At 37.7% G+C, this 18,713-nt stretch overlaps 2 protein-coding genes across 2 annotated transcripts; both read right to left on the bottom strand.

The window, feature by feature from the left end:
• Nucleotides 1-4,311: 4,311 nt before the first annotated feature.
• Nucleotides 4,312-12,899, bottom strand: Plexb (plexin B). Its single transcript, XM_076905890.1, has 7 exons — nucleotides 12,750-12,899; nucleotides 11,557-12,139; nucleotides 10,539-11,464; nucleotides 10,071-10,474; nucleotides 9,516-10,008; nucleotides 5,657-9,412; nucleotides 4,312-5,505 (listed from the first exon to the last, which is right to left on the bottom strand). The coding sequence occupies exons 2-7, from the start codon at nucleotides 11,942-11,944 to the stop codon at nucleotides 5,398-5,400; spliced, it is 6,075 nt and encodes a 2,024-aa protein (XP_076762005.1). The 5' UTR covers nucleotides 11,945-12,139; nucleotides 12,750-12,899; the 3' UTR covers nucleotides 4,312-5,397.
• Nucleotides 12,900-15,159: 2,260 nt separating this feature from the next.
• LOC143429981 (uncharacterized) lies at nucleotides 15,160-18,163 on the bottom strand. Its single transcript, XM_076905881.1, has 6 exons — nucleotides 17,788-18,163; nucleotides 16,868-17,021; nucleotides 16,608-16,790; nucleotides 16,455-16,526; nucleotides 15,882-16,377; nucleotides 15,160-15,792 (listed from the first exon to the last, which is right to left on the bottom strand). The coding sequence occupies exons 1-6, from the start codon at nucleotides 18,041-18,043 to the stop codon at nucleotides 15,706-15,708; spliced, it is 1,248 nt and encodes a 415-aa protein (XP_076761996.1). The 5' UTR covers nucleotides 18,044-18,163; the 3' UTR covers nucleotides 15,160-15,705.
• Nucleotides 18,164-18,713: the final 550 nt, after the last annotated feature.

Raw genomic sequence — 18,713 nt, 5'->3', positions numbered from 1 at the left:
CCCTACATTCTCCCATTGAAAATTTGGCAAGAGTCATTTCGTTCTCGAGTGTTACTTAAAACCTACTTATATGCGAGATGGGGGGTTTAATCCTATTTACATAGGGCTTTCTGGGGTTGCATTTATATGCGTACATCGATAGATACATGCTCATTCATACAAAGACATACGCAAACGTAAAGCAGTATTCCATATAACACAGACACTCGCACATTGTATCTATCGTAACATACACACACGTATCACGTGTAGGCTATACAACGAGGAAAGATACATTCAAAAATTCGTGGGAATGAAAACGAGCCCGTTTTACATTTCTTTTCCTTTTCAAATACGGTTTCCGAGTTCGAATACATTTAAGTTATTCTTGCAAGGGAAGAATCATCCCCCCATCCTTATTTTTCGAAGCTTAACAAAGAATAATCTTGAACTTGACACGACGTTTGGAACCGTCTATACTACGAAGCATGACATTACTAATCGACTCGTAAACCGCTGAAACTTCTTCGTTAATTACAATACGGTACATACGTTGAATGCGGAATTGACAAGCTTTTCAGATGGATGGAGTCAACTGTCGAGCGTACAAATTTTCGAGAAATCCTGTTACATCACGCGAATCGTGGAGCACTTAAATTTCACAAGCTCCAAAACTAATATTTATGAATATTTTAAAATTTGAATATAATTCTGCTCTTAAACAATTAAAAGATACATTAAATATTAGTTAATATTCTTTTTAAATTAATTACACTACAAATGTTTATATTTTATAAGAAATAGACAAACGACTCGAGAAGTAACCGATAATGATTTGAAATTATTTGAAATACGAGTTCTTTTAACTCGACTATTTTGATGCTCTTTCCTTTTTACAAGTTTGCAATCGTTCCGTACAATAATTTCGTGTTTCGAATACTTCAGGGAGATAACAGAATTTCGTCGAAATTTGCGTGTACACAATATACATTAAGATGTAGTGTTATACGGCCTTCCATCGAATTACGCTCGAACGTGTATATGGGTGTACTTTACGTACAAGATATTCTAAAAATGAACAATTTGATCATTTAACACGTACCACACACTTGTCAGAAATTCTTTAACATCAGATAATAGAGACGAGACGTATGTATATATGAATATGTGTGCAAATATGTTTACGTACGTCAATCTGTACTATGTAAATTGGTATGAATTAATGAAGTCTTCTATGTCTTCGTAAAAATCATCAATCCTTACATTGTGAACGTTACATAACATTACAATTCGTTTTACGAAGAAAACCTATTCAAGTTTAGAAAAGATAAAAGTCGATTTTACAATTCCAATAGTCCTTTTTGATATACACGGTTTATTTTTCCCTAACTTTTGCTTGCTTCGACCATACAAAAATATCAATATCAATAATAATATAATATAAATAATATTTTATGTACAATTGGAAATGTAACATCCACAATTCGAGGACTGGCAATATATACGCGTACATAAACCTTTAACAACTTAATCGAATACAATTCTAACTATCGCCCTTTATCGCTTGTAAATATATGTTTTATAGACCGATGTAAACATATTACTAATTACCTAATGGTATAAGTAATATATTCATGTGATACAGAACATGTTACCGCTACAACTATGTTTACACGCTATAATAATGAATAAAATATTGAACAAAGGTTCCATATTTATCTTTTATTGATATTATTTTAAATTTTAATGATTGAATTAACAAAATTTAGATAATAGAAAGTTTTCGACAATAATTTATGTAAATTATTAATTAATAAAGAATGATTGCACAATTAAAATTGATAAACTGTACTCTTATAATTCACAGATACTCACGTACGAGCACGATCTCTGTTTCCAAAAGTTGATTAAAAATATTTAATATTTATCCAATAAAATTGAGATCTCTTTCTTTAAATAATAAGAATAGCAGTTTTCAGTCTATCATTTCAGTCTATTTCATTTTAAACAATTCGTTGAATGAAAAACATCTTACAAGTGATAAAGTGTGATAGTACTTAATGATGATGTATTTAAAAAATATTTAATACTATTTAAAATTAAGTTTTATACATACATATATGACACATAATTTGCCCGGTATTTACGGTTTAATGTAAATATTCGCGCTAAAGGAATCAGACTTGTAGAAATAAAATTATTACTCTAATTTAATGTAAAAATTAATAAACTTCATTTTGGAAGACTATATCCAGATAATTAAATACAATTGAAACGACTGCAAATACTATTCACAAGAGTTCACATTCTATTTCGTAAGTTTATTAGAAAATGAAATTATTGCATTTTTTTCTATGGAATCGGTATGTATCATCCACATACAAAGTAAAGGAAGAGTATATGTAATGTATTTGTAAGTAAGATATTACTATCTTCATTTCTCTTTTTACATTTAATTTTTTTTATACAAAAGTGAGTATTTCATTTCAAATATAGCTGGATATAATACAATACCTTTGTTAGGTAACTCGAATCAAATGAACATTACTTTCTTATTGGAATTGTGTTTTATACTACTCATTTGTATAAAAAGCTTGTATTGTTTAAACTACGAAACAAAATGATCATTATATTCTTCATTATAAATTCATTATACAAATAAAATATGTTATTAATTAATAAAAATACTTGACAAAATAATAATCTAGGCTTATAAAATACATATCCCTTTTAACTCAATATACAAAAAAACTGTCGATTTCTCAGAGAATGCATGTATAACGTTAGAAAAAAAAAAAAAAAAAAAACGATAACAGAACAGAAGTAAAAATAGTCAAAGCTTGTAAATTCTTTACATTTCATTCTACGTTTTGTTATCATTTTTTCTATAATCGCGATTTTCAAAATACGTGAGATACGCATTGAAAAAATATGTACGTACATGAAATTAAATTATTACATTAGTATCGATACACGTTTGTTTCTAATTCCTAAATAACTTCGTCTTCTTTTTACTCTGACGAAAAATATCGTAAAATGACTTCCTAGTGTTTCGAGAATATTGCAACACGCGTTTGACATGTACAACAAAAGTTAACATAAGTTTGCGTACAGTCATACGCACGTACGTGAAGAAATACGATTATATTAGATCACATAGGGCAGATTGACGTACCGTTTGCCCCGTATAGATAAGTCGTTCGTCGGAATATAAATAAATACAATACATATAATAGAGAGAAATACACAGGTTGATGGTCATGGACGAGAAAAGCTGGGGGCCTTTTTAAGGTGGATGAAATACACGAGAATGTTAATTAAGTACAAGAGTGAGCTTTCGGCTCCCCAACTTTCCTAGATCTATCATTGACAAAATTTGCCAAATAATCATATACTCGCGATACAATTGAACGTTAGGAAGGTCATCGCTCCTGTGTGTAACAGTTTATAAAAGCGCACTGGAGATAAATTGGCAGTACGCAGTGGGCAGTGAATTTAATTTGTTAAATATACCTATACGTCGGAATAGTGAATAATATTTAAGACAAAATTAAATGCTTCTTTAAAAAGGAAAAGAAAAAATGCAACTTTCAGACTGATGCAGCTAAACTAAAGCAGCGGCGTAACCCCAAGAAAATACTGTTCATCGTTATGTGTCTTCTAAAACCTCTTTTGGTTTCTCAATGTGTTTAACCGTATTAATATTGACCAATTGACGAGAAATCTCGAACACTTAATAACCAGCGAAAATACAACCAGACATATATAAAATTTCTCTTTCTACAATGTTCTCTTTTTCTGTTCCATTTTTTTTACTTAATTCGCTTTCGTAAGGATCTAGAAATTTCGCTGGTATGCAATATAAAAGACTTTTCTCGTTTCCATTCACAATTATTACCTGTTTTACGCTTAACAATATACAATATAACTATTGTTTAATGGACAATTAATCGATAATTGTAACTATATCAGTAATAATACAACTTAATAATAGTAAGAGCAATTATAAGTGTAATATATAGCGTATCGTGTAATTGTCGTAAAATCATTATATGATCCATATAGTGGCTTTACAGATCATACCAACAGTCATACTTATGTATATAAGTGTAATTGTATAAACTAAACAAAAACAGACTCACAAAAATGAACAAAAAAAGTACTAAAAAATTTTCTTCCTTTTGTTAACATTTGAATATACGTAGATAGGCCTAGAGTAGTCCGAGCTGCTCTCAATTCTAAGGATACGTATCTAATCCACTTGAGAGTAAAATTATTGTGAGTTGTTCTCGAAAGTCAAATTTACCAGTGTATATATATATACATATACATATTAGTATAATTGATTCTTTGAAGCAACTCGCGATAAGATCACTCTCAGGCTGATACGAAACCTTAATTCTTTTCCTTCTTTTCTTAACGTGATTTTAATTATCTTAATTTAATTTAATTGTTCATTCACTCTCTCTTTTTCTTTTCCACTCACTCTGTTTTCCCTTTTTCTCTCTCTGCAAGTGTTGTTCACTTTCAACTTATAATACATATATAGACCCTTTCTCTAACTAGCTCACTACAATCTGTGGAGATGTATGATGCGTGACCTTTGCTTTTTATATATTTTTTATGTATATATATAATATGTAACATATTAATAATTATATATATATCATAATGAAAATCATAGGCATAGCCACTCGTGCTCGGATCACAGACTACTCGCTGCCGTACTATTCTTGTGTACAGACAGTCTGGTGGACACTATGGCTCTTTGTTTCTTTTTCACTGTTACACTCAACCTTTACACACGTTACTCCGTTCTCGTATATTATGTATGCGTTTTCCATTTTTTTTTTTTTTACGTATACACGTTCACAGACATTCGGTCAACAATGAAAACTGAAATTATTAATTTCCGTTCGTTCCCTAATAAGATTCGCATTCTAAAATCTTCAAACGCATACCCAAATCAATACTTAGCTACATCATCAGTGATTTCCCAATGATTGCACTTCAAAATCGGACGCGTTTTCCATTTTCGCCGTTTCCCTTTCCCTTCATAATTTGTTACAAATATATAAAATAAGTGAAATATATAATATTAATAAAAGCAGACCATGTTCACAGGTTAGTGTCACCATTTTTGCTAATATCTGTACGTGTGCACGAGCGTATTTCGATACGGCCATGACATATAGACGCAAATACTACAGTCAGGATCAATTTTATCCTGAGAAGAAAACTATCGCCTGACTAGCCTTAACGAAATCGCACGTATTTCTTTTTTACGGCATTGTTATTCACATGGAGTGTAGATTTGTACATTATGTAACGAGGTGTATCTGATGCATGAAATTGGAGGCACTAGTCAGTGTTTCTGGAGAGATTAACGGATCCTGGGATGGCAATGAGGAGGTTGTGTCAGCAGGCACTGGTTTCCTCTCCTTCAAGCGTGCATGCGACGTTCTCTAGCCTGTGGGCTAGATGTAATTTGCGACAGCCCACGTCTGTCTCCAAGGCCTCTAGGATCTATATGATATATCGCAACTTATTAATCAATCGGCAGACAAAATGTATCTTTTGTAATAAGTACGAACATTTATGTGTTCAAGAATCTCAGACAACCGACATCGGTACACCCTTTACTATAAAATGTTAATTCTGCATCGAAGATACTTACTCGTTCGTAATACTTGTTGACATAGATGTAAAGTTCTTTCAATGCTGCGATCACATCGAACTCGTTTGCGTGTGATGCGCTTAGCTGTTGCATGGCACTAGACATTTCTTGATCGGTGATCTGCGGCAGTCTTTGCACTTCCGTGTAAAAACGACCCACTTTCTCTCTATAGTGCGGTATATCCTTGGCAAAAAGCAATTTGTTCGATGGCGAATCCTTTCCAAGCCTGTGCTCCGTCATTGAACAAGAGTCCATAAACGTTTGCGCTATCACGGACAGACTTGAGTCGACCGTCGTGGATTTATTGATGTCAAACATGAAATCTGGATTCTTTATAAAATTCACCCAAAATCTAAGCGGTAAACTGTTTGATTTCCACGCGTGCGGCACTTCCGGATCAACAATCCCGTATTGCTTCGCGGCGTCGTCCAATAAATCGAACAACCATTTTACAGCACTGGGTAACGCTTCATTCGCAGTTAGTATCGTGTTCAAGAAATCGTCGACGAACTTTTGCACTGTGCCTTTCGTCGATAATAATCTCGTGAGAAATATTTCTGGTATGGCTTTGTGTGTTCGTTCTGGATGATGATGTTTGCTGCCAGTGAAACCCATGCCTGAAGGATAATGACTCTCTTCTATGGGCCTCACTAGATGATATAATCGTTGATTACCTCTGTGGCTGCTTACCACGTCGCCGTTTGCCGTTATGATTGACGGTGAATGTTGCGGCTCGAAGTACAAACCGCTTACAGTGTGATTGTACATCCCAGGGTTGATCAGATTGTGATTGGGCGTGGATGGAAGATGCGTGGACGAACAGTGATTTGCGTGCCGGTGCAGGTGATGGTGGTGTGTGTGGTGATGAATGGATTGCGACTGATGATGATAGTGCGACGGTTTGCAGTTGTGGCAAGGCGGTTTGCATGCGACCGAAAAACCATCGTTCTGTCTGGGAATCAACGACATAACCGCTGACTCCTTGACACCGTAATGCGCCAGCGTATTTATCTTCTTCCACTCGCCGTTACACTTTGTCGTTAGATCCTCATCCTGGAGGGTCAGATGACCACCCCTACCATGTCTCCATTCCAAATCTACATCATGTACGGACGGCCTCAGCGAGAAAGGAGTATTCTTGTAGAGAGCATCTAAGATCTTAGACTTTACTTGATTTATAGTATCACAATCCAACACTTTGCACTGTATCTTCTCATCGAGATCATCCTGGACGACGTGCAAGGTGACTACACTGTGCTCAATCTGCTCACGCAACAGCCTTTCCTCGGACAATGAGTATCTAGCGTCATGCGTGATTACGTCCACGGGACCTTTCTCTATCTGATGTTTTATTGCCTTGAACAATAAAAATAGAGAGGAGCCCGCATAATCTTTAAGATAGTTATACATGCAAAGCGCCATCCAGTTAGTCAACATCTTCTCAACCACGGATTCGGTTCTCCTAAGCATCAGCTGCGGATGTTTAGTATTCACCGCCTTTTCTATAAGTCTTAGCAAAAGGTTCATAAGTATGTCAGTCGCGTACTCCATCTTACCCATAAGAACCACCATGAGTAACGATGCAACATTCACTTTATCTCTAATATTAAAGTCTTTTTGGGCCTCCAAAGTTTCGATGAACGTCAGCACGAAATATTTATTGTTAATCAGCTGCTCGAATTGGATCATGGCTGCATCATAATTTGTTCGTGATACATTACTACGTGATCTGGGATCATTCAGTATAGGATGATGCGTAACACCCGGGAAAAATACTTTCATGATATAGTTCTTGTGATCCAAAGTCGGGATACCGGACGATTCTAGATCAGCCGTCAAATCCGTCATGTCTGTCTGTAATTCAGCAAACGCCTGCTTGCACTCCATCCTGACGTTGCTTTCCAGAGTGTCCATCTGTATTTGTATCCTCTTGTACTCTCTTTCCGCCTGCGTGCTCTTCCTTCTATATATTATTAATACTAAAACAAAGAGAAATACGAGTCCAAACGTGCCTGCGGCTATACCAGCGATTGCTTCCGGCGGAATTGGGTACGGTTTGATCACTTCGTAGCGCAGAAAACCTATAGGAAACCTTAGACTGCGACCGACGCGTACCACCACCAATGGTAATCCATTCTCAGTTTTAATACCAAGCTCGTCAGTGTCCACAGGTTGTTGATCTGGTGGAATGCAAACTAATTGGGTTAGTGCCAGTGAAGTTACGTTACACGGCATTGTTCCGACAGTGACGTTCACATCCGACTCGTCACTAGCGAAAATCAAATTTTCACCCTCGATAACCAACGTATCGCCTTTATAGAGTTTAATCTTCCGTGGGAATGCGAAGAATTTCGGATCCTCTACGTACAGTAAGCGATTCCTGAGGCTCTTGAAATACTTCTCCAAGTCTCGAACACTTTCCACGTTGTCCATGATGAACGCTATTTTCAGGGACAACTGCTTTAACTTCAATGACTGAGCTGGCGCGCTTTGACCGCTTACAACAGCACGCTCGTTACGTCTAGGTGTCATGAAAAGCTTAGCGACACTGGGACTTGGACATTCCATCTGCGTCGGATTTAGTACTGTGCAGACAGTTCTATTTACTGGCAGTGGCTCATTGTCAAAATAAACCTCCATTTCGGGTTTTTGGATGGTGTCCAGGTTAGTGCCGTGGACGGTTATCATGCGACCACCGGAGGCGAAGCTCGTCAGTGGTTTAATCTCCATGATCGTAGGATCATGGGTATAATTGTACGGATTACCAACTAGAGTGCGATTAGCACCGTCTATATTAAGAGTCAATCTCTCGATTCTTCTCACTCGATCGGATTTACTCGTCACGCAAGTCAGTCTAGTACTACTGGCCTGTGTAGCATTAACGTGGCATGGCAGTTCGTCTAAGTAAGCTGAGATGGTGCTTCCAATATTCAGATACATTCCAGTAATAGCAAGTTGTGTACCACCACTTTGCGGACCAACCGACGGATAGACACCAGACAATCTTATGTCCTTATAGTTGAACAGTACTGCGCTTTCGGTATAACCAGCATCGTTGCCGACCACTACAGAAGCAGTGTCTGTTGCTTCGTGTCTCCCCGTGCGGCAAACAATACGCACAGACACTGCATAATCGACCAAAGTGCACGGAGTGTTACCAATGTGTATTTTTCCGTCTACGTCGCTTTCTTTTAAGCCCAGGTTACTACCCTCAATGGTAACCAATGTACCACCTTCGATCGGTCCACTGAGCGGTTTGATCATGTCTATCCTTGGTTTAGGACATTCGGTAAATGGCGAATGAAGGCAAGAATGGCGATACACGCAACTGTTGCCGCACCAAGTACACTCAAAGCGCGCATCTCTGGTCACGCAAAGAGAACAATCAGCGTGTTCGCGATACGAGCCCAGCACTTCACACTTGTACAAGATGATGGTGGTCTTGTCCACGTGATGATTTATGTTCCAGACGACTGTTACTTCCGCCTCATATTTACCCTTAACTGCCTCATACGAGTAAACGGTTTTATCGCAAACTATGAAGCGAGACTTGTCGACACGAGCCTGAACCTTCAGATTAGCACCCTCGATCGAAACAATACATTGAAAACCACTGTGACCCACTTGTGGATGCGGTAAATTTTCAACTTCTAGCAATATCTCTTTGGGCACACTGTTGGGCAACATAAATGGTTCCTGGCGTTGGACAAACCTTGGACAGTACTGTGCCCCGTGCGCAGCCAAATTTAATTGATTCTGTAAGGAAAAAGTTAGTGTTTTTTTTTAGTAATTTCACATAAACTTTAGATCAGTAGTTTTCAATCTGTCCCTAAATTGGAATACATTCGAATATACTTACGTTTTCTCCCGAAATTATACCCTGACAGCTCGTATTATGTGTACATTTATTATCGTATACACACCAGCTGCATGCCCACTGGGATTTCACGCAATCCGTACATACTGTATGTCTAGAGCAATCAAAGAACGCGAAATTTCGCGACACAAAGTCTTTGTTGGTCTCGCTAGAACGCACAGACAATGGTACCAGAACATGATCGGCTCCTTCAGGTATATTCGGTCTCTCGATAACGGGTGGTGTAGGGCACGACAGTCCGAACCCTGTCATCAAAGCATCTATGGGTTCTGCATTACCGAAAACACATTTGTAGTTAGCGCCCGCTGGTAATTCCGGTAAAGTTCTGATTGTTAAGTGGACCGTGGTCATTTGATTGACGGGCATACGATCTGGAAGAACTTGTTCAAAATCGATACACTGTTGACCTGTACCTAAAGACAACCATCGTGGACTACTGTGACTTGCTTTTTGACAATCTCCCCTGACTGTGCATCTAAAAATATATTTTATATAAATATTACTTCAGTCCATACAGAATATAAAATATACACCTACCTTTTCTCCAATGAACACCATCCGCAATAAGGATCTTTTGCGTCGAGGCAACTGCTGCAATTAGTGTAACTACTGCAGTGCTCGACTTGAACCTTGGAAATTTTAGAAGTCGACAAAGCATAGATATATTCTCCATCTGGTGAAATTAAACTGTCGGGCAACAATCTGTTTTCTTTATCAATTACTATACTTTCATATACAAATGCTTCGGTTCCAGAGAGTAAAACTTTCTTGAGGACACCGTCGTTAGTACCCAGAAATGCAACTGTATGACTTTCCGTGTTCGCTATAGTTACGGAGGTGACGAATTCATCAGGAAAGTGTAGTATTGCTTGTCCTACAATCGGTGACATCCCAGAGATTTTCAAGCCCACTTCGCAGAAATTCAAAATGTTGCCTGTTGTCTAAACATAAAGATGAACATAAAGTGTCTCATACAGTGAAAATGATTTTAAATTTTATGCTTACCCCCGCTGTGGGACACTTTCCATCTTGTATAGGACCACTGACGTAACCCATGTTTCTATACTTAGTGCTACCATTAAAGCACATATGGATATTTTCATCAAATTTCGTTTCGATCTCTTGTAAACTGTACACGCAAAGTGCTGATTGCGATAGTGGATCATTCGTGATGCCCCTGCTTGGTGAAAATACAGAAACAAAAATGGGATCACCGACGGAAATACCGAGTTGCATAGCCAAATCGCTCCCAGCCGGTGCTACCTTGGCGTCTTGCACTAAATTATAAGATTGCTGTTTCCCGTCACCCGAATCGACGATACACTGTAGCGTCACTTCCGTATAACTATCATAATTCGGATCGCTGATACAACTGCGCGCCAATCTAGAAATGTAACCCTTCTCCTCTTCTTCAGGAAGGTGCGATTGTTTCTGCACCAACACGAAGTACGCGTAATCGCTGGCATTAAATCCATACACGTATTTAACCAAAAAATGATCTCGGTATTTTACATCAATGTACACGATCGATTGTTTGTTGAACGTGTACTCAGCGAATTCCAAATTGTGAAGATTCCTGCTGGAAATGGCTGGCACGTCGTGTCTGTAGTCTCCTCTGTTGGTGAACGTAGTGCCAACGTAGAGTATATTCGTTTGTCCCCATGCGTTGTATCTTTCAGGTCCGATAAAAGCGTACGTGGAGGAATTCTCATCGTTGGCTGCTACGCTGTGAGGGATGAACTCCGGCTTCATAGATATGTTTGACATTTTGTACTTTTCACAAGCACCTTGAAGAAGGGAGCCACAAGCAATCAGTGTTTGCGATTCAAGATCGGCGATTAACAGCTTGTTCACATTATCCATTAGGGATGTAGTTATGTCCCTAGAAGGGCAGCCTGTTGGATGACACTGAGGATTATCCAATCTTGGTCCTATAAAGAAATAATAAAATATAATGAATAATAATTACTTTACTCATTCTAGATATGATTTGTGACATGAACTGAGAAAATGATTGGCTAACCTGTGGATACATATTCTTCCAGTTTAAGATTAGAGTCTAATTCTAAAAGTCTGTTAACAGCACCCGCATACAATTTTCCTGTAGCAGGATCTATAGTCAGGTGATTAAACCGAAGAGCGCCTTCTCTTGTTGTGTTTGGGTCTAAAGGATAAAATCCATATCTTTGAACATCTCCTGTAGGAAACTGAGATACAATATGCAGAGATCTGTTTTCTTGTACAGGCAATATTGTACTGGCAGGTGTATCTATAGCTGCAGTCACTAGTACCACCAGAAACCAAGTGGCTACAGTCATGGATGAAAAGGATAATCTGTATAGCTGCAACGGCAACTTTGGAGATGACACAGTGGGTGATGTGGGAAATGATACAAATCCCAAGAATCTCATGATGTGTGGACAATAGGCGACAAAGCACACGCGCACACGCTGTGCGTGTGCGTTTGTGCGTGTACAAGTCTAGGGTAGGAAGCTTAGAAGGTGTAATAAGGGTATATGTCCCACTGGTAGAAAGCCAGTATCGGTACAGTACTACCAGCTATATGTGTATCCAGGCACCGACATGATTCACATTGCCTGGTACTTCTGAAACATTCCGGTACCAATTACTTTTAACTATTAATCTTTAAACTGTTGAATTTTATAACGTATAACTAAAAAAATAATGATTTCAATACTATTCTGTTCATTTATGGACACTTGCTGATCAATAAAATAAAATACATTCTAGGTTTTAAACTTTTAAAAAGTTTACTTTGAATAGTAATGAAATACTATAAAAATCATATGGAAATATTACATAAAATCTATATAGAGCTGAGAATAGCAGTGGTATTTAAGAAATTTATGCTTCTGAACTAATATTTTCTAAAAATTCAATTTTGAGTACTTATTTAATTTCTTTGATTTTCTTGCTGTATTAACTACAGACTGTTCCTAACATCTTTTGAAACAATTTGTACCTAATTAATAAGCTAAAATATTGAGAATTCATAAAGTGGCTAAACTCCTTTTTTTTTTACTTACACCACTACGATTCTAAGCTCTTCAATATTATCGATAAGTTGTTCCCGAACATTTGTATTTCGATAAATTCACGTTGTTTTCTGGTAAATGAAATGCGCGCGATTAAGCACAGTTAGCTCTAAATAATTCAGAAGCCAACTGTCAAAATGTAAATAATGCATTCACTAACCGATTTCGGTACTAAAACATTTCGATGACGATGCCAGGCTAGGGCAGATGGCTCCACACTTTTTGAGTAACACCGTTGCACGCACCGCCCTTCATTAGTGCGAGCAGCATAGCTGCACTTGACAGCTAAGGCCAGTGTCTTCGCACAAAGGCAAGGATACTCTACTCCTTGTCAATAATCGTCTAACAAAACACAAACCGTATGAATTAGCCGAATTCTGATGGATAAAATATCCTATGTAAGCTCGTAAATGAAGTTCGCGCGATTAAACGCGAACGAGCACCGTCGTCTAATTATTCGAAAAAAGAGAACGAATTACCTTCGAGATGAAAAAAGCTCGCAGCTTCGATTCGCTCGATCTGATATGATCATCAGTCAGCTCATGCGGCTTGCGTTCTTTTTCACGACCGATCCACGCACCGCGATACATATATCCAACAGAAATAAAACGAAGCCACTCCAATTTGTCACGTAGAATCGACCTTTTTTCACGAAAAAGCCAAAGCGTACAATACGACCGCACGATGGAATGTTCGTACACGAGAGTCGCTACGACACATCGCAGATATGCACTATGTCCTTGATACAGCCCTTCCGATAAACTCAGCCGATGGAACACCAAATCGTCCACTCGAGTCTCGTCTGATCCCACTCTACCGTCCGGTTTGGCGACATATAAAACGTAGAAATGTCGTTCGTCACTTTGAGATAACATTAAACAGGGAATCGGAACGAGCCGCCATTAAAATTCGTTCGACAGCGACAGGCTGCACGAGTTTAGAGTAAGTTGGGGGCCGTGGCTACGGCATGCGCCGCTTGTTCATTATCTTTCTCTCTCTCTCGCTCTCGTCGAGCTTTTCCCACGGTTCGGTGTCTCTCCTTGACTAGTTCTATCGCTCTCTCCCCGTGACTGTCCTTTTCTTTCTACCGGTTATGTACATGGGGCACCTATCGGTTCACCGGGGAACCGCGACCTCTCGTGATGGAAAACCTGTACCTTTTCTTCGATGGTAAACAGTGTGTGTATGTAAGTATACACGTACATCGAGACTCCATTAACCGCACTCGTATCACTCGAAGGCAAGGACGAAAGGTGGTATTCCTATCTACAACGTATGAATCTATGCGACGAATCACAGCGCCACGCGTGCACGTGGACATTTTGTACTACTAATCGTTTCGTTTGAATTTAAAATTATGAAAGACGTTTAGAAGTTACGCTTTGTTAAAATTTTCAATTCGTCGGCATCTACTGCTAGCACTGTGCTGGAAAACTCGGACGTTCGCTTAACTTGGAATTAGGGACGACGCTATTTACTAAGAGAGATATACTTGTCTAAAGAACAGTCAAAATTTCATACATAATAGTAAAACACGTTACAGTCGATATCATTTTAATAACAAGATGCTTACAATGAAATTTGACTCATAACTTTTTATTGGGTACAGCACCTCTCGTATTTTCTTTTTTTCCATAGCATTCAGTGACGCCCAATTATTTTATTTCGCCTCCTATAGTACCAAAGGCTTCGATGTAAGATGGTATACACTTTTTTTTTGTTTTATCACTTTTGTACTCACATTCTTTACATACTGCACAAATAAAAACCCTTTCTAGAATAAATCTCTCCGTAAGTCGACTGGTTAAGTAGTCAAGTCCAAAGTGACTCGTACGTCACGATTTATTATTGTAAATATCATGTTATTTACACATATACCTAAGCTTCAAACAGCTTTATAACGTTTTTTTCCTTCTTTTTCACATTTATGGAGAGGGTTTGGATTCTTTTGGCTGTGGTATCTCATTTTACATGTAACAAATACAATAGATAACTAATATAGCGGGTCATAATTAAGAACATGATGATCGACGTACAACGTAACTATATAAGACTGGATTCATCCTATCTTTCATCTCAACGTGTGTTTCGACCGCCCCTCTTAAACTCGTTTATATATAATATATGTAAAGCTGTGTATCAGTGTGTATGTGTGTGTGTATGTGTCTAATATTTACTTAAATGTTAAACTTCTTACAGACCGGTTATATCTTTGAAAGGAAAAGTCTCTATATATTTCTATATAAGCCAAACTTAGCATACCTAAGTAGACACTTTTAATATCAGAAATGTTTTCTTAGATAGAAATACACGCTTTCTTTCTTTTTTTTTTTTAAAAGTCTCTTATGTTTTTATGCACAACAAGCAACGACTTGTCTCAGTTACAAGGAAGGCTTCTCCAAACACCGTATAAAAATTATAAAACAAAAAGAATGTTTAAAATTTACCGCCTAACAAGTTATTATACACGTGTTCATAAGAGTCGGTGCTATGGTCAGCCTCCTTAGGCCTTCAATATACGACATCGAAATTAAAATCGAGACAAATTTATCTCACATTCCTTTTTACTCTTTTTCATTCGAAACTCTTTCATTCAGATTTAAGCAGTTTCGAACTACATCATGTAAAATGATTATCTTTTGATATTTACTATTCCTGCTGGTCCGCTTAAAGTCTTTCAGCCATAATCTTTATTCAGTATTTAATCATATTTCACGATTATATTCAACAAGTTCATGAATGTCCAGCCTCTTTCTTTTTTTTAATAACGTTTATCTGTGAGCTAGCGTTTGAAACTAGTTACCGACAAACTGAGTTCGTTACAAGTACAAAAAAGAATTGTGATCTCTACATCGTTTCGTATCATGCGACTTCTTATGTGTACGTTTTAACCGTGCCAATATGTAAGAGCGCATCCAAAGCGCTACAAATTATTTATGTAAATTACGTATCTCATTTTGCAAGGGTGTACTGTATTATGCATTAATAACGTTGTCACTGACGCAAAAATGTTGATAGTAAGTTTTAGTTATTAGTGGTAATTTTTATCTGTGGTAGTAGTACTGATGCTGGTGGTAATGGTGGGATATTGTGTTGTAGGCGACAAGCGAAACCACCTATCCCAATGAGGGGAAATCATTCTCGTCATCTACTTTCGGAGCATTTTGACGTCCTCGAGGCGACCTTTGCTCAGACTGTGAAGGCTAAAATTCGAACAATAATATTTATCAGTGATCGTTGTGTCGACGCACGCGTTAGAAATAATAAGAAATGAACAAATTCGAGCACTTACAGGACCGCGCGTGTCTCCGTCTCTGGGAGCACCACGATTACCAAATCCGCGTCCATTTGCACGTTCTCCGCGTCCTCGTCCTCGACCACGTCCACCAGAACCACGTCGAGAATCACTGAATTGTATCTCGATGCCTAATACACGTTTTTGTCTTCCAACGCGTTGAGGATACTCTGCTGCAGCGTCATACTCTTCTTCTTCTTCGTCCTCATCCTCTGCGCCCTCCTTCTTCCTTTGCAATGCATACATCTTTTTCCAGCGAGTCAAATCTTCTCCTTCTCCAGCCTTGCGCAAGTTGTACTGAGGCTTCACTCTGTAATTATTACGCATAGCTTTCCACTCGTCTAATGTCAGTTCACGCGACTCTTCTTCAACCGGCTTTTCCTCTAGTGTATCAGCAGTTGTTTCACCTTCCTTCACCTCTGTGGTCGTCTGAGTGGCATCTCCATCAGCTTTTTCATTAGCCCAATCTTGACTTTCCGGATTCATACTTTCTCTGATAATGAAAAGAATTAAATTAAAACGTAAATCTTATTTAATATTTAAAAAAACTATGGTACTAGGAATACTTACTCAATTTCATCATTATGGGTACCCCAGTTATGGCTACCAGCACCATCCTTCTTATCAACTGGCTTAACTCCGCTATAAAAATTATACAAATAACGTATACAATAAAATGAATACTTTGATACATAATTCAACAACAAGACTTAAAACAATTACGTTTTATCGGAGCCAGACTGACGATCGAATTCCCGTTTTCCACGATAATCGTATCCTCCACGACCGCGTGATCCTCCACGGCCACGTGCCACACCGCGCATTCCACCACGACCTCTGCGCTCACCATACTCGCCACGTTGATTATCATTAGAATTTCGAAATTCTCGAGTTTCACGTCCCTCACTAAAAGTATTAAAGAAAAAAAAAATACAAAGACATAAGAATATTTTTTGTTACTTTGTCCCTTTTTTGTAACTAACCCAGGAGGTCCTCGTCTTAATTCTCCTTGACCACGAGGAGTCCTTTCACCATCTTCACGATTACGCCTATTATTTCGTTCTTCCCTACTTTCTCCAGAGAATTTCACATTACGATCACCGCCACCAGTTCTTGCTTGAGGAGGTTTCTTATCACCTGTTGTATGAATAGATACTTAAAATTTAAGAAAAAATAAGTCACAAGCGCTAACATTACATTACAATATTTATAAGAAGTCTCGACAGAATTGCATTCAGTGAATTGCATCAAGAAATAATATTTTATGAAAATGTGAAGGAATTAATCAATTTTTCTAATTATCAGTAATGCAAAAACTCTGCATTATATAGTTGTCTTATTAATTATATTTTATGATATATAATTAAAATATAAAATAATGTACATATATGTGATGATATAATTTTAATACCGTATATCGATTATTTGTAGCAAAAATAGTAATAGAGCCTTATATAAACGGTTAAACAATACAATGTAGCGATATATTATTCGCTTAACTATGCTGAACTCACGTTAATCCGATTTATTTAACGATTGCATAAAATTTACACAATAGATCACACCACGCTATCGTAATTATTTGTTAAATGACACGTGGGGTCACCATTGGTAAATTCTATTTTTACTATACAAAAAAGAACCCCCTATTCACAGTATGCGGCATAAAAACTTATTAAAAAGTAACGAGAAATATGAACATTCGAACGTCAAAATCATAACGAATAATTTTCATTTGAGAAATAATGCTGTTTCGACGTTTAAACGTGAATAAATAATGATTAATCGAAGGAAGAACTGGTTTAACGTGCGGCAAAATATCAAAAGCACATGGACCCACGAGGAGCCGAGCGACGGCCATAATACCGCGCACGAGGCGAGATCGTAATGAAAAATTACTAACCTTGATCTTTCTTTGCATCTTGCACCTTAGACGGTTGTTGCTGGGTTTCTTTGATCACGCGGTTTTTTTGCGTTTTATTACCGGTCCCCTTTTGCGCATCCGGCTGCTTACTCTTGTTCTCCTTCTCCGAAAGCTTCTCCTTTTTCCTAGCTTCCTTCTTTAGTTCCTCTTCTCTGAGCTTCTCGTGGGGATCTTCGTCATCACCCAACGCTAACAAGAATTTGTTGGTGACGGCGATGCTGTACATATTTTCCATGATGTCTCTTATCCTCTCTTCGTCGAGGATCACGCGAAAATTTCACGGCTACTCTTGAGCCCTTGTGTAACAGAGACATTCAATATTTCAATATGGCTGAGTCGGAGATAGTCCACCACGAGGTCTGTGCCTCAGGGAGGGACCGCATAATTGTCTTGCACCCAGCGCGCCACCTCCCCACCAATATTATTTATATCGTTAATTTTATATGATTTTAGACAGCAAACCGCTTTCTAAAATTCAGTTTTTAATTTTAATCGCATCACACTTTTAAAATAACAAACATATACCGACAATGCAGCATAATTTCGTACCTGTCGTTCTCAAAGAAACTGGCATTATTTCCATGAATTACTTAACACCGGCTCTGAATAGATTTTCTTATCTTTTATGCTTTATCTTATTGCCGGACAATAATATTTATACACCGATCGCACGCTATTTTAGTCGTATATCATATTTCATAGCGTTTAAGTACAAACAAAAACCATTAATATCATGTTTGGTTCAGAATAGTTAAAATTTATTCGGCGACCGAGTGTTTGTACGACTTATATTGCGCAAAAATATATGAAATGTGTCTTAAACATTTTTCCATTCGAGTTATTTGCTTCAGATCGTTATAATTTTTGTTTTGCCCTACTAAAATCTATCTATGTATTATTTACAT

The sequence above is a fragment of the Xylocopa sonorina genome, chromosome 12, assembly GCF_050948175.1.
Source record: "Xylocopa sonorina isolate GNS202 chromosome 12, iyXylSono1_principal, whole genome shotgun sequence".
Classification (NCBI taxonomy): Eukaryota; Metazoa; Arthropoda; class Insecta; order Hymenoptera; family Apidae; genus Xylocopa; species Xylocopa sonorina.
Note: the sequence above shows the minus strand (reverse complement) of the source record. Positions and strands in the feature narration are given on the sequence as shown.

Coding starts and splice junctions, on each gene's coding strand:
- LOC143429981 (XM_076905881.1), bottom strand. CDS start 18,043: ATGGAAAATATGTACAGCATCGCCGTCACCAACAAATTCTTGTTAGCG. Junction 17,022..17,787: donor AGATGCAAAGAAAGATCAAG/GTTAGTAATTTT, acceptor TTCATACAACAG/GTGATAAGAAACCTCCTCAA. Junction 16,791..16,867: donor TTAAGACGAGGACCTCCTGG/GTTAGTTACAAA, acceptor TAATACTTTTAG/TGAGGGACGTGAAACTCGAG.
- Plexb (XM_076905890.1), bottom strand. CDS start 11,944: ATGAGATTCTTGGGATTTGTATCATTTCCCACATCACCCACTGTGTCA. Junction 9,413..9,515: donor GTATAATTTCGGGAGAAAAC/GTAAGTATATTC, acceptor TTTTCCTTACAG/AATCAATTAAATTTGGCTGC. Junction 5,506..5,656: donor TCAACAAGTATTACGAACGA/GTAAGTATCTTC, acceptor TATATCATATAG/ATCCTAGAGGCCTTGGAGAC.